This window comes from Squalius cephalus, assembly GCF_949319135.1.
Source record: "Squalius cephalus genome assembly, chromosome: 4".
Lineage (NCBI taxonomy): Eukaryota > Metazoa > Chordata > Actinopteri > Cypriniformes > Leuciscidae > Squalius > Squalius cephalus.
The window spans coordinates 53,997,180-54,014,365 of NC_137125.1; the positions used below are offsets into that span (position 1 = coordinate 53,997,180).

Genomic DNA, 17,186 nt, shown 5'->3' on the forward strand with positions numbered 1-17,186 from the left:
TCACTACGCTTTAATCTGCTGTAATATAGACACAAACACTCACTCAACGTCACTGAGACTCACCCAGAGCTCTCCTCCAGCCCGAGGAACGCCCGGATCACCTCTGGCAGCTCGTATTTCACTATGAACAGGTAGCTGGACATGGCTGAAGGCAAACCAAACACGTTCATGTCACTCATGCAAAAAATAAAAGGCTTTTTGACCTTTTACAAAGTTCTGTTGTTGTTTCAGGCTCTACTGTTGCCTTTGGCTTGCTCAGTTGGGGATATTTTGGGGATATTTAATTTTATTTTATCAATCAATAAATTCCACTTGAAACAAACCTTGTTGTATTATTTTAATTTAATACTGTGAAGCTGCTTTGATACAATCTGTATTGTGAAAAGCGCTATACAAATATACTTGACTTGACTACTAGAACAGGTTTTCCTGCTTGAATGTTGATTATTCTCCTCATATTCTCCATTGTTGCGGCTCCTCTCTTCCCAGTCTGTCAGTAACGCTCTGTTTACTTCCTGTCTCTATGAAGCCCCTCCTTCTGAAAAGCACACTGTGCTCTGATTGGTCGGCTGGAGCAGTGTGTTGTGATTGGTCGAGCGCTTCGAGTGTGTTTGGGGAAATGTCCCGCCTCTTACCATAACCGCCAGTTTCAACCATAGACTGTAACAAAATATGTTCGTAGTGTGTGTGACGTCACCCGTAGTGTTTCTGAAGAGCATTTTTGAAGCCCAAAGTGGGCGGAGCCGGCCGTCGCCATCTTGGCAGCGTCACTCCCGGATAAACGAAAATGGGGCGTGAGGCGAATTAGCTGAGGTGACGTGACGCTAACAGACAGCAGACAAACGGCTAGTAGTGACATCAGCGGCAATCCAGCTGTCACTCAAGTGGCCACACCCTTAATTATGCACAACTTTAAGGCTTAATATTAATTAAACGGATGAGTTATAAAAAAATTCACCCACCTCACAGTCATCATGAAGGGAAAAATTATATAGATCAAAAAACACCTTTTGCACCAGACTGTAAACATATTTGTTTCTGCTGTAAAGTTGGGAATTTTAACATGGAGGTTTATGGGATTGACTCTCTTTTGCAGCCGGTCTCTAGTGGCCAGTCGGTGAACTGCAGTTTAAGTCACTTCCGTGTTGGTTTCAAGAGAGAGAGAGGAAGGTTTCCGCTTGGTTTCAACACACTACTAACTAACTCAACCAGGCCCCGCCCCTTTATTCGGCATATTAATTATTTAAATGAGGAATATTTTGACATGTTCGTTCCCGGAAGAAACTCAAGACTACAATGGAGGCGTTTCAGGAGTTCAGAAACACTGACACTCATATCTTGCTGGAGGCACTTTTTCATGCTCAAACAGCATCATTACACACTAAAGAACGATTAAGACGGAAAACAGCACAATAGGTGTCCTTTAAAGATTTACTTTACCTCCTATGTTCTGCAAAGTTATAGATCCGAATGCTGCCATTTTTCCCGGCCATCCAAACGCTCTTTCTCCGAGCTTCTCGTAGATCAGCGATCCTGCAGCCAGAGGATATTATCGCATCAACTGCACGTTTCATATGTAAATGTGTGTGTTTTTCAATCTCTCAACAAACGCACCTCCTTCTTTGGCCGTCACAAGTAACAGGTGAACGGAGTATAGCGACAGGATAGCGACTCCCAGCAGGAGGATTCTGGGAAAAAATTGAGAGAAGTCAGAAACTCTTCATGTAACCTTTACTAAAAGTTGTTAAAACTTGTTTAAGTCAGAGCTTCTTCAACACATTTAGGATCATCTTATATCGCCTGTTAAGGAACATGCAGCGACATTAACTGAGGTTTATTTTTAAAAGGTTTCTAAATGCAGGGTGCACATATACGTGTCTGACCGCACACACAGCTAATGCTAACGAGCCCGCGCTAAAGGTCCTCTCAAAATAAGATGAGCAGATTTCTGAAATGGAAATTTCCTATAGTTCAGTGGTCCAAAAAAATAAATAAAACACTTGTTATCTATGGATTAAAAACAGGGGCAAGAAATTTTGATGTTTTTATTTTTAAATTGTTGTGCATTTCATATGCTATTATTAATCTATTATGAAAACTGACCCCTAAATGGTTTTAATGGTTATAAAAAAAACTCTCTATATAATAGCAGTAACCATTGCAAACAAATCAAAACAATAATATTGTGTATTAAACAAACAAAAAATGTGATAACATATGATAAATAAAACTTTTACAAAGTTTAAAAATCGTGACATATTTCAATTGTGAATGTCATTTTCACAAACTGAATACACTGCATTTAGTTTTGCCAAAACGTTTATGAAAATGTTATTTCTGAATGTTGAAAATATCCAATTATTATTATTTTTTTTTAATTCATTAACATTACATTCATTTTTATCATTTTGCAAACATTATGGGAACGTTACTTTTGAATGTTCTCTGAAAAACGTTAGATGAACGTCCAACTGCAACAACGTATATTGTTTTAGTGAACATTATTAAAGTCCAGATAACTGATAACCAGCAGGGCTTTTTTGCACTGTATTTTTATAGCAAAAAACTGTTCTAATTCACAAACGGAAAGACAGAAAGATGAATCTTCAGACTGGGTTAACGGGCGTCGGGTCACTCGACACCAGCCTCGCCGAACAGAAATAACCGTCTGACATGAGCAGCAGAGAATGAAGGAGAGATGCGGCTCGAGCGTCAGTCAGGTGACCGTTAGCGCTGAAGGTGTGTGTCCGACTTTCCTCATGCTGTGGCGGGTCAGTGGGACAGCTGACTGCTGTCAGTCACACACACACACACTTTAACCCCTCACTGAACAGCAGAGCCGTTGAGCTAAATATAGCCATCTAGTTCATCTGTGATGCGTGCGGTGTGGCATGTCACAGACACCAGCTCTGGCCCTGAGAAATCCTGCCGTCCCGACACCGTGACATTCTTTGATAAGATCCTCTCAAGGGGTTTCTGGAAGCGCCACATTTGCTACAAACAAGGCCGTGGCAAGTATTACTTTTGAAACCATTATAATTAAATAAATAAGTTATGGCTGTCAAAAGATTAATCGCGATTAATCGCATCTAAAATAAAAGTTTGTGTTTACATAATATATGTGTGTGTACTGTGTATAATTATTTTGTATATATAAATACACACACATGCATGTATATATTTAAGAAATATTTGCATACATATACTGTATATATTTATATATAATTTATATTATATATAAATATATTTTTTTTATATATAAATTACACATTTTTCTTAAATATATACAAGCATGTGTGTGTATTTAATTATACACAGTACACACACATATATTATGTAAACACAAACTTTTATTTTGGATGCGATTAATCGCGATTAATCTTTTGACAGCCCTAAAATAAGTACATAAACAATGGTTTCAAAAGTTTTAGTGCTTGTGATATTAGTGTGATATTAAAAGTGTAATATTATTGATATAATATGATATAATATATATATATATATATATGTGACCCTGGACCACAAAACCAGTCGCACGGGTATATTTGTAGCAATAGCCGACAATACATTGTATGGGTAAAAATTATCGATTTTTCTTTTATGCCAAAAATCATTAGGATATTAAGTAAAGATCATGTTCCATGAAGATATTTAGTAAATTTCCTACCGTAAATATATAAAACATTTAGTTTTGTGAGTGAATGCAGCACAATCGCCAACATAAATGAACAACTTTAAAGGAGATTTTCTCAATGTTTAGATTTTTTTACACCCTCAGATTCCAGATTTTCAATAGTTGTGTCTCGACCAAATATTATCCTATCCTAACAAACCATACATAAATAAAACGCTTAATTTATGCAGCTTTCAGATGATGTTTAAATCTCATTTTCAAAAAATTGACTCATGTGACTGGTTTTGTGGTCCAGGGTCACATTTGTGATATTATATATATATATTAGGGCTGTCAAACGATTAATCGCGATTAATCGCATCCAAAATAAAAGTTTTTTTTTACATAATATATGTGTTGTGTACGGTGTATAATTATTTTCTATATATTATACACACACATGCATGTATATATTTAAGAAATATATATAAATATTTTATAAATAAATAACACATTTTCTTAAATATATATATGCATGTGTGTGTATTTATATATAGAAAATAATTATAATCCGTACACAGACATAAATTATGTAAACACAAACTATATATATATATACACGCACAATTTTTAGATATATCCAGTATTTCCAGTTGTATGTACATCATTTTTGGGTGGGTATTTCCAGTATATATATATATATAGCGCCTACTTTATAACATCTACATTTTAGTGGTAGAAAGTTCCATCAGCTAATTAATATTCAAGAGCCAATTTATTATTATCATTATTTAATATTCATGAGCAAAGCTGATAAATTCAATTACACGTCCCTCCCACTTTTCGGATGACAGGGAACAAACACTCACATAAACAGTACGATGCCGGTGTTGGCCATGGCGAAGGACAGTCCCAGAATTCCACTGCCCATGATGGCGTTACTGAGGTTAAAGACGGACATCCCGAACGACGCGTGACCCGGGTGCTGCGAAACAGAGCAAGGAGAGGGTTAATCAACAGCTCGAGAGACAGAACGAAGATGCTAAAGTGTTCCAGAACTAGGATATTACATATTCTTCATGATATTCCTCATATTTCTTCTTCTTCATCATCCCATTGGTGAGAAACTTCTGACTCTCTGCGTCCTCTTCATCCAGAAACTGGCTGTAAATCGGCAACACAAACACGTTATTTCGTTCTCCACGTCAAGACATTTCACAGGATCTCATTTCAGAGTCAGCTTTTATTGCCAAGCACAACATGTACAAGGAATTTGTCCTGGTGACAGGTGTATAAAAATAACAAATAAAAATAGACATCTGTTTTAAAATGTAACTGTACATTAAACTGTAGTATTTCTTGACTGTTACATGATGAATCAGTGCACGTGTTTGTCCACATACTGTCATCATTTCCCATCAGACTGTGTGTCACAGCGTTCTGGACATCAAACAGCGTCAGGGTTAAACACACACGACGGCGACTCTGACCTGTTGATGGTGGCTTTCTCTGAATCGATGGGCTCCACGCTGTATCGATCATCCACACTGCTCTCATCGTCCGCCTCAGTGCTCACGTTCTTCAGCTCCATGCGGTCCATGTCTACAGCCGTGAGGAACGATTAGTCTCTGGGAAAAGAGCTGGAAACACAACCGGAGAAGTTTGGTTAGAGCGGGAATCTACATCAAGAACCTGGCTAGCGAAAATATGTTCATTTTGAGCTAACGTTCCCATTAAGTTATGAAAAAATAATGTTTTCTAAAAATGTTCCCTGAACATGTTCTGTTGGTTATGTGAACGTTACATTTTATCGTTCTTCAAACATAATGGGAACGTCACTTCTGAATGTTCTCTGAAAACAAGCAGGAACATTTAAAAAAATGTTAAACAAACATCCAATTAAAACGTTTCAGAAAAACATTGTATAAATGTTTCTGTGCTAACGTTTTGAGAACATTATTAAAGACCAGACGTTCTATTAAAGTTACTGGAAGAACGTTTGTTCATAACTTTGAGAGAACCTTGCCAGAACGTTCCCTGTTAGCTGGGAAGAAGCTCTACACATCATTCCCCGAGTCTTCATGACTTAATTATGACTTTTAAAAATCATAAAGAATTAGTAAATGTTCCTAAACTTCTTAGTTTATGACAAGTGACCATGAACTGATCCTGCTAAACAAGTCAATATAACGACATTCAGAGCCAAACGTATCGACTGAATCCCTGAACTTGAGATAAATCAATCCCTATAACCTCAACACAACACAAATCTGACCCGTTCCAGTTTTACCACGGTAAAATCCATCCTGGTGTTTTCTTGCCAACAGTGTAAAGGTTGGTTGGATTTTAGCTTCACAGACTGATTCAACAAACATCAATTAGAAAAAAAGACTAAAAATTATGTATATACAACTCAATTGTATATACAAGATACATTATGGGCCCTATCTTGCACCCAGCGCAATTGACTTTGTACACCGATGCATGTATCATTCCTATTTTGCACCCGACGCACAGCGGACTTTTCCCTCCACAGACGCACGTCGGTAAATTAGGGAATGAACTTTCAGCGGTTCAGGGAAAAGAGGAGGCGTGTTCCAGCGCAAACGTTCCCTGGTGCTATTTTGCAGTTTCAGAAAACAATTCCGCGTTCAGATGCTATTTTAAGGGCGCATGCTTGGCCATAATGTAGCGTGTGCACAACGCACATACACTTTGCTTCTCTCATCTACACAGACGCAGCAGTTCACATTTTTAGAAAACCATACATTATTACAAGGAAAAATATTCCACACGAGGGAAATCATTGTTGTGTCCATGAAGATGTGAAAAAATAGGCATAAATCTATCTTACACATTTACCCAAATTATCATACCCCTGTTTAACCGAAGCTAATCTGGGTGTGTTTCTCCATCCCCATACAATGTCAGTTCTACCAGAAAGACTCGGGAGAGTTATTTCAATAAACCATACATTTATTGACAGCTCAGCAAGCTGATAAACTACAAAGTCATTTGGCGTAGGCCCCGTCCGTAGTGCATAATCCAAGAGTATCGGATCTGCAATTCCTGCCTAAAGATGAAGGCAGGGGCGCAGCCGACCCCCCCTGGGAGGTATGGACGGGACCATCCTGGTGGTGGTGGGGAGGATGGGGGTAATCGTCGCTTCAGTATCTGCGAACTCAAACATGTGTAAGTACCGTGCTTTTATACAGTGAGCATAAGAATATGATTGGATAGAAGTGAAGGCAATAAGTGACGTAGTAATTGAGTCTTCCCAGCAGAACTTATGCTAAAGCTTTCATTTCTCTGTGTTTTACGGCCCTGATGAGAACGTCGGTCTCCTCGGCTGTGAACCGCTCCTGTAAATCTGCCGTTATAATAGCAATCCGCCATGGAACAAGCGCGCCTGCTCTTAAAGGGAATGTGAGATGACGCTCTGATTGGTTTATTTCACGTTACGCCCAAACCACACCTATGAGTAATGAAGCGACTTCAGACCAACACATTTTAGATTTGCGTCGGGTGCAAGAGTCATTTATCCCGCCGGTATAACAGCAACAGCGCCGAGATCCGCCCACAAAGTTACTTGAGTTTCGCGTTTGATACTTGCGTTTCAGATCGTTAAAATAGGGCCCTGAGAGTATTTGATACAAATTGGGTCCAGCATACAAAATAAGTCCTTTAAAGTTTGTCCTGATAAAAAAACTGGGCAGACCAAAAACATATTAGTGCTTTTCATGCAAAACATCTTCCAAAAAGGCTAAATAAACCCATGCATTTGGGCCATTTTGCATTTTTATGGTCACAATAGTGGATATGCATAAGATACATTCTTTGCCAATTTCTAGTTTCACTACAGGTACAATAATCCCGGAAAACGCACAATAATCGAAGTACACAAATTGGCCTGTTGACGGGTTTGATATTTTATCACTGCGATCGCACGCGTCACTGTGGCTGGATTCAGGATTATTTATTCCCTGTTGAGGATTGCTGTAGTCCTCAGTGTTTTGCTCCAGGTCCACATAAAGGGTGTGTTTGTTCGATGTTTGGGTTGAGGACTCATGTATCTGTGCGTCTGATCCACTCCATGACGCATGAGCTCTGGAATCAGACGCGTTTAGGGCCGGTCCAGCACACACCTGTTATGAGCGCACAACACTCACTGGCCTCAGGTCAGCTATTTCCAGCCCATGTTGGGCACAATCCGTTCTGAAAACCATTTCCAATGAGACGGAGAGCATTACATAAGACAGTCCAAAACACAGCCAAACCATTCTTGAACCCAATTACCCACAATCCCACCAACACAAAGCCCTCATTGATATATTCATAAATGTGGCCAGAGAGAACTATAGACTCATGGAAAGCTGAAAATATTCCACAGGTCTCATTCTGGCCCACAGTACTGGGAAGCTTCTCTTGCACACAGATGTGGTACGTTTACTGGATTCACACATGAGAACAGTTTTATACTGAGTAAACAGTTTTTTACTGTGTTCCTTTGTGCAGCTGCAATGTCATACGTATAGACAGTGGCTTATTGCTTTTATAAAACACTGGTAACCGCAAATATCATAATAAACACTTCTGCAATGTAATATACTTTCTTTAATCCAGCTATGAGCAAATGTTCTTCCAGTAACGTTAATAGAACGTTTGTTCAAAGTTATCTGGTCTTTAAAGCAACACTAAGGAACTTTTCCTCTGCGGTCCCCCTACAGGTTGGAAGTGGAATTGTCCATTACCGCTGTGGTAAATAATTTCGCCGGCTTTGGAATGAACGATGTCCACAGACAAGTTGTTGCATGATTTCATGAAAGTATGATGTATTGCGACATCAGAAACTAAGAAAACCTAAATAATGACTATTGTAACGCTTGACGTAAAGCAAGTCAATTTGTAGTTTTCTTACGTCTCATTCGAACTTCAGAAACGCGACCCGGTTTGGCAAACTTGCATAGTGTGGTTATAGCAGATATAGCGGATTAAAGCGGATCCAGAAGTGCCTTTCACCCTGTTACGACTTGATGAACCACCGATACGATTTTGGAAAACATTATTTTAAAGTAAAAAATGTTCCTTAGTGTTGCTTTAATAACATTCTCAGAACGTTAGCGAATAAAAAAAACGTTATTTATAGATTGTTTATGGGACGTTTTTTCTGAAACAAACAAAGAAGGTTTGAAGAACAAAAATTACACTTCAAATACATTTTTTAGGTAGTCATTTTAGGTAGTTTTTATCAAGCTGATTTAAGTTTAAGTGTTCGTTTTTTTAATAAGTTTGGTCTTAGTTAGTTATTTTTAAAAACGGGAACAGACTTTTTTGGGGGATTTTCGGGAGGAGATTGGAGCTTCAACTTTAATTTCTACATGTCCATAACTGTTTATTTCACACAGTAAATTTTGCAGGACCTTGATATCGCGTCTTTACTGTTTTGAGTTTCATAACGTGAAGCTGTTTTATTCATTCATTTCATATGCATAATCTGATACTTTGTATCCATCGAGTTCCAAATAAGAACAATCGAATTAATGAAGCACCTTTAATATGTAAAGAATTTCAATTACTGGGTTATAAATAATAGGCATTGCCAGATGATTATATTCATATTAACATATTCCTCATTTATGTGTAAAAGCGTAAAAGCTATTGCTAAATGAATAAACATAATGTAAATAACATTCCCGGATTTTAAAATTACTCATACCATGATAGAAGATTTTGGTTCCCTAGCCTGAACTAAGCATTTAAATGTGTGACTTCAGCTGTCAAGACGTCAAGAATAACAAACTTCAGCCTTGAAAAACCAGACTAACCAGTAAAAAAAAAAGTTGACCCAACATACCCAGTAAGACACTAACTAATGCAACCACAACCACTCCTTAAAAAAATCTGACATTCTCATAACACACGACTTTACTTGCAGCTCTTAACACAATAAAACTCTTTAAGATTTACGACTAGAAGCAGAACTATAAAAAAACAGTAGACACACTTCAATTGTTCGTCCTTGACAGCAAAGAAATGAAAAAGAGAACAAACAGAAACCTCAAATGTTTCTCCAATAATCTCACGCCTCTCCTCGCCTTCAGCTTTTTTAAGAAACAACAAAATAAGCAGCAAGTAAACAAAACTAAACCATTTAAACCGGAGTGTTAACATGCAGTCCAAGTGAATCCCGTGTGGAGATCCCGCTTGACACGGTTCATTAGAGAAGAAACTACTATTCAGTTTTCCCATTTCAAAATTTCACACTTAATTCAACAACTTAAATTAAATTGCCTGCAGTTTCTTTGTAATTAAATATAACATTTACTTGCAAACTGTTTCTACACCAATTTGTTTTTGAGTGTCTACAAGCTGTTCTGGTGAACTTCTCCGAGCAGCTGGAGTTGACCTGAGCGTTTTACGACACGAGAAACACTCGCTCTTCAAAGAGAATGTCTGTGTTTGTGCTTCAAACAGCATTCTTCAACTAGCCGGCTGGAACTGACACAGACCACACACACACACACACACACACACACACACACACCGAAACTCCAGCAATGAGCAACCGAATGCAAAAACTCACACTTTTAACAGATCTCCTCTAGCTTTAACCCAGGTTATAATCTATTAATGGTGGTCTGGTTACTCACAATGAGAGCCGGTCAGACGCAGGACACTTGATGTGCGGACAGAACAAGGATGAGCTTCGTTTTAGCCCTGGAGGTGAGTGGCCGCTTTAAAGAGCATTGGGAGGGCCTGACTCGGCCAATCAGGACGCTCCAATTCTCAAGTGCTCCGTGTGAAGCTCCGCCCCCTCTCCCCTCCACCTGCGTCACTGAAGGGCACACGGGCTTCCAGAAATGAGTTCGAGATAAGCGACAGACGCGTTGCATCAACTTCTGTTTGCACTGGGGCAAGAAGCTGGGGTCGCTCGCCCTCACGGACGCTCTCGAACACCAAACCAGCAGACGTCAATCTGCATTCGCTACTGATGCCATGTGCAAACACACACACACACACACCCAGAGATGAACAGTGATGCCATGTGCAAACACACACACACACACAAAAACCCAGAGATGAACTGAAACTACATTCAATTCTGATCAGAAATTCTGAAGCCACAACCAGACCGACTATTGGCCGGTGTTGGCCAATTACCAAATCCACTTGACAGATTAAAAGCATCTACAATTATTGGTGAATTTTGTAAATATTGTGTAAAACATAAAAACAAAATGTGTAGTGTAGTTCTAGATATATCAGATACTAACACTATATATCTCTAGATATCAATAAAGGCCATTGAAAAATCCAGTGCCGATTGAAATACTGAAAACTTAATCTAATATACTAATATATAATATATATCGATAATATAAACTAATATATATCAAAGCTGTTAAGATTTGGTGTTTTACAGGAAAACACCATTTCAGTTTGTCTAAAACTAAATTTTGCGTTTAATTCAATGTATTACTTGCCTTTTTCCTTGCAATTGTTTGAAATTTACTAACAATATCTGAGCGAAAATTGTTTCTACACCAAATTTTCAGAGTAGAATTATTCTTTTACCAGCTGATCTTATCCAAAGTGCTAAACTTATAACTGGCGAATGGGCAATTTATGATGGTCAAGTCACTTTTATTTCTATAGCGCTTTATACAATACAGATTGTTTCAAAGCAGCTTTACCGTGAAAATAATGATCAATGATGCAAACAGAATATTTAGTAGTTTCCATCTCCGGAAAGTCTAGCCAACAACTTTCTGAATACCAGTCTTGAGCTTTAACCAATGCAGCACATCACACTACACAAATAATCCCAGTCAATCAATCAAACCATCCAATATAGTGCATTTCCTACCCAAAAAAATGACAAATTATTGACAGAGTCCAATAATCAATCAACTGCGTCTGCATGTCGTCACGTATTATTGACTAGTCATAGTAAAAAGTCAATTCTTACTGTCTTGAATGATGCAGGTGCTCCAATCTCAAGGAGAACGAGTCTTCCTGTGCCGAGAGGCCTTTCCTTATACGGAGACACTTCAACACACTCAACGCCACGAGCCAATCAGCAGCTCCGGCTCAAGGGTCAAACACACAACGGGCCACAGAAACACAACACCTCGACATCACACTCAGAGCATTAGAATAGTAAAAAAAGTAAATATAAACTGACTTGCTAATGACAAAAACTCAAAATAAATCCAAATATTTCAACCTCAAACAAACAAAACACTTTGACAGAGTCTGAAATAACCACTTACCCAGCACCCCAAAAATTAACCAATATTTACTTATTATTTAGACACCATTTTGTATCAGAATAAGAGACGACAAGAACAAAAATGTTTCCCACCCTGTTTGCATTATTTAGGCATTACTTTATTTCGTTGTAAGGCAATATCTATTTTTTTTTTTATACAGAAATTTTGCCAATAAATGTTCAAAGTTAAGGAATATTACACAGGTTTACTACAGGCTACTGTAACTGTATATGTTTGATTCATGTTGAAGTGCTTTGGGGAAGTGGCTTTTAATGGTGCAACTTTTGTAATCAGTATCTCAAAAAATTATATCAAAATTTGGATTTAGATTTATTGACCAATGTATCGGTTATCGGCTTTCGAATATAAAGTATTATCCGTTATCGGTCTCTGTCAAAATTTTCATATTGGTGCATCCCAACTATACCATCATGTTATATTAGCATTACATTTTAGAAAACTACTTAGTTATGCTACAGCTTGAGTGTTTCTAATACAGCTAAAACATTTTTTTCCTCTTTTGAAAAGTCTTAAAGCTATCGTCGATTTCTTTCTGTTGGGGAAAATGAGATCGCCAAAAACACTGTTGTCGTTTGCCCAACTATGACAACATCCTCTTCTGAGAACCCCGGAAATGTGAAAAAGGTCAATCAAACATGTCTGATTCATTCACCAGCTTGTTAGTAAAGACTCCGAGACCCGAAATAGACGAGTCTGATAAGCGAGACATCCAAAATGTGCTCTGCTGGTGTGCCTCCAGGAATATGGTTGGGAAACACGGCCCTGAATAGTTGCTCATGGTATTATCGTGGCTTCTAGGACACACTATCTTGGAGCATGTACATGCAAAAAGATGCTTTAAAAAACAAAGTTGCCATAGAAACAGAGAAATGATGCGAGAGATGCCACACCGGGAAGCAACATTCCACACTCTCGCTCCGAAAACACCAGGGAAAAACGGGACAAATCGTCCCAAACAACACATGATTCAGTTCTCAAACCTGTGCAATGATCTTACACGCTCTCAGTGCCGTTATTTCCCCGAACGCTTGCAGCAGGACTCATGTTCTCCTTCAGCTCTAAGATTATCCAGCGTACGGCTCGAGATTACATTACACAAATATATCAACCAGCAGAGAGACAGACGGCAGGAACCTTTACCCCATAAAATCTGAAACCTGACACTCATACTTGTGTTTTCAACATTATAGTCATCATTTATCATAGAAGTGGGTTTGAGAATGGCAGTGATGTAACTGACACTGGTAGGTCACATGACGATGACGACATGGGGAATACGTCTGGATTACATTCATATTATAGTTTTTTAGCAGTTGCTAGGTAGATATTTATTCAATGTAAGTGCTTACTCAAGAGAGTGTGTGATTTCAGACGCAGCCCTGGTTTAGTTTTCAACACAAGTGTTAAATAAATGTCCTTATTTTTTAATCGAAATTGGAATAAAACGAGAATTGTGAAATTTCTAACATCTTGGATCCTTATTGTTGGGTCAAAAAACAAAACTTTTTATTTTATTTGTATTTTTTTTTTGTGGGTCGACTGTCCTGACCCTGGACTATATGGCATGAATACATTAAGATATTATAAACATTAACATCACGATTTTCTGTAAAGTTCCTTTGAAACGATGTGTATTGTGAAAAACACTATATAAATAAAATGTAACTTTTTTTAATGTTTCTGACAAACTTCAAAATAACGAAAAATCTAGTTGTCTTAAAAGTTAAACCATCATTTTCACTGAATTACGAAGCATTACGATCCTATATAAATAGAAATGTTAGTGCAAATTTTGAGCTGCTGGTGGCGCTAGACGCTTTGAGACAAAGACCTCAAATTTCCCATAATAGTAGATGAGATGTTCTTCTAGCAGTGTGCCAAATTTCACAACTTTTAATCGCACAATCTCTGGGCTGCCATGGATTACCGTCCAAAAGTTGCTACAGACCTCTACAAAAACTGCTATGCAAGTATAAAATGAATGGCAAGTATAAACCGAGTTTCAAAAGTCTATTTTCTAGCTGTCACGTCCTTGGTTTCAACTCTCTGTCCAACATCTTATCAGTCTATCGATTTGCTCATTGCTTGTGACATCAGGGACATAGCAGAACACATAATGGACTGACCCGAGCTGGTGAATGACGACAGATCCAATCCTTTACAGAAGTTGAGAAAGAATAGAGCACACTGTTCCCCTAATGAAAGCATTTAACTTCCGCTTGTTGAGGAAAGTGTGATGTTACTTCAGATGCACGAGTTTAACCTAGCAGACCCGGACCATATCGTGAGGATGGACTCCTGTCATGAAAACAGTGAGAAATCACATAGAAACACACTAGCATTGCGCTAACAACCACTAAGTAACCATATATCAACACTATAGTGTTTTTCATAGGCAGTCATATTTCATAACAACACCTTATGATCATAATTATCAAGTTTTATCATAAACGTCTATTAGGTGACATTGGAAAAGTGAAGTTCTGTGCGTTTCGGTTTGACAGGAGCATTGTGTTTGTTCTCTGAGGTTATTTGGGTCTTTGGGTTTGCGCCATAATTACAGTAGGGTCTCAGAACCAGCTATTATAATGAACCGCTTCCATTATTGGCGAAATACTGAACCCAATGACTGCCATGACATGAAAACATTCATTCTTTGAATTATTGTATAAGCGACTTATACAATGCAGTTAACGTCAAGTAAGCGCAACATGCGTAAAGTTTAAGTTGGAGCACTAAAATTATTAAATATTGAAAATAAGAATGAATTAAACTTAAATATCAGTATTTAAAAAACGAATAACATGACGAAAGCACAACAAAATGACAAAAATCTAAACTAAAATTATAAAAATAAAAGCTAATTCAAAATATTAATAAAATAACACTGGCGCACACAATTGGATTTTAATTAGCAGTTTTTCCGCATTTCCAAGATGCCAGTAGTTTCAGTTTTGCCTTGAACACATTCGTTAAGGCTTGGCTTTTATAATAAATGCCAAGCCTAAACGAATGATTCATGTTTGTTTTATATTTTAAACACTATCATTCATGTTTGTTTTATACTTATATTTTTAATTTCTGTTCTGAATACGTCAAATGTAGAGAATTCAGTGTGGAGTGAGGGGAATAAAATACACGTTTATAGTGTTTGTAAATGGTATTTTACATTATTTCTGAATGGAATCCAATGCAACTTACCTGTGTGTGTGTGTGTGTGTGTGTGTGACTCACAGTCAGGTGCAACTTATTTTCTGGAAAATACGGGTTCAGAATGCGATATAAGACACCACCTCCACGTCACAGCTTTACATTTTGTGTACATTATCTGAAATGACTGATGGCTATCGTTCATCTCTGACTGAAACCCGATAAACGGGTTACTACGGTTCGCAGAGTCACGGCTTTGCATATTTAAATTGTGTACGTGTATGTTTACTTTGACCAGTTTTACTGTGCTGGGCCTCAAACAAACTGGCGTAAACGTCCGAACAGTTCAGGAATATAACTACTTGACGGATAGGTTGCATAATCAGTTTTTTGATGATCATAAACTGTTGTTTCCATCTAAAAGATCCAAAACCTCAACAAATAAACATCTATATTAGTCATAACTGGTCCATGTCTGTTCTGTTGAAACATGTTTTGCATCAAATGTTTGCACTTAAAAAATAAAAATCAAACTAACAAAAGCAATGAACCTACTATGTAACAGAAGAGCTTTATAAGTCAGAATCTGCATTAGTTTTAAAGTGTAAAATGCCAGTAATTAATGGTTGTGCTCATGAATTTTTAAAGGTCCGATCCCTGTGGAAGTGCAATGCATGTGTGTGAATGAGTTTAGCATTGGTGGGCGGATCACACATTACAGAATGTTCTGGATTACCATAAAACTCACTACAACTACAACACATGGAGTCAGTCAGATCTCTCATTCTCACTCTTTTGCATTGTTACTTGCCAGTTTAGTGTTTAAACATAGTTTGCAAAGCAAAGACAGTGGACTTGCTATAAAAAAAACTTCTCATAAATGCTCATCAGCATAAAAAATTATAGGTGGAATAAGAACAATATTTTCCTATGGAAACAAATAAAGCTCCGGTTTAGATGCCGCTTCCTCATTGCAAATAATGCACAAACAAGGAAATGCGTCAACCAACGTTTATTCCTGATAGAAACGTCATAAAATCTATATATATATATATATATATATATATATATATATATAGGCTATGTTATGCTGTTAATCACTTTGTGTAGCACTGAGCTTTGTGTAGCCTAGCACTAGAAACTAATAAATAAGTACTAGTACCTTGTGGAATATACTAGTATCTTAAAAATAAGTACTAGTGGCATGCAAATATATACGGTATATATTATACAAATATGTACTTTTAAAGGATTAAATGTTAAACCGGCTTGCCATAATGCTGCAGGTTTGATTGACAGAATGCACGAGCTTCGCTTCTGCGCGCGCCAAACATTCGCTTTGTGTGCGTGAAACCAACACAATATTCATCAAAATGTTCAAAACACACATTTAAAAACTCAGCTTTTTGGAACATATCTTTTTTATACAATCTATAGTGTTTCAAACATGTTGCTTCAATGTTTGCCTATACAGAACTACAGCTTTAGTAAGTTCATTAGGTGATATATTACACGCAAACGTTAGGCTAGTTTTGTCGTTTAGGAGCCTTGAAACAATTTCTACATTTAATAAACATTCATATAATCTTTAAAGTGCTCGTTCTAGGAATTAAAAACAACTCAGAGCCGTTTCTTTTACATCCAGTGATGCTTTTAAATGGTTCGTTTCTTCCTCGCGCATACACAGATCAGTGATGTAGCAAAGGCGCAACATCATCAATCTTTCACTTTCATTCTGGAAATAAATGTGTGTCTGTGTGTGTTCGTGTACGAACCCACCTGGATCCTGAAGGAATCAGCGCAAATCTCGCAGGATGAAGAGAAACTGGCGTCGCTCCTCGAGATCAAACCCGTTTCACTGGGAGGAGCGCGTGGAAATTTCCACCATGTGATGGCAAACCCCTCCACGGCACGAGCATCAAATTACAGCAACACACACACACACACACACAGAGAGAGACAGACAGTAATGGAGGGTCTCTGGGTCTCTTCCAGAGATCATCTTCGGGATCAGCTGCGCGAGTGTGTACGGCAGATCGTGTTCTCCTCGAGGGAGGTTAGGGTGTTTTTGTTCGGTCACGGCTTTATTTTATTTTATTTTATTTTATTTTATTTATTTTTACTTTACT

At 37.8% G+C, this 17,186-nt stretch overlaps 1 protein-coding gene across 2 annotated transcripts in view; it reads right to left on the reverse strand.

Annotated features, from left to right (window-relative positions):
- The window catches only part of slc38a4 (solute carrier family 38 member 4), a 31,854-nt gene extending 14,904 nt beyond the window's left edge, over positions 1-16,950 (reverse strand). Inside the window, exons 1-7 of one of the 2 annotated variants that reach the window (XM_079870102.1) lie at positions 16,837-16,950; positions 5,104-5,253; positions 4,684-4,777; positions 4,483-4,598; positions 1,615-1,688; positions 1,441-1,533; positions 64-145 (exon numbers count right to left, since the gene is read on the reverse strand). In XM_079870102.1, the coding sequence (XP_079726228.1) occupies positions 64-145; positions 1,441-1,533; positions 1,615-1,688; positions 4,483-4,598; positions 4,684-4,777; positions 5,104-5,213 (569 nt within the window). In that variant the 5' untranslated portion in view covers positions 5,214-5,253; positions 16,837-16,950. Of the gene's footprint in view, positions 1-63; positions 146-1,440; positions 1,534-1,614; positions 1,689-4,482; positions 4,599-4,683; positions 4,778-5,103; positions 5,254-10,263; positions 10,344-16,836 lie in introns of those variants that run through there. The other variant, XM_079870101.1, reaches the window with a different exon arrangement.
- Positions 16,951-17,186: the final 236 nt, after the last annotated feature.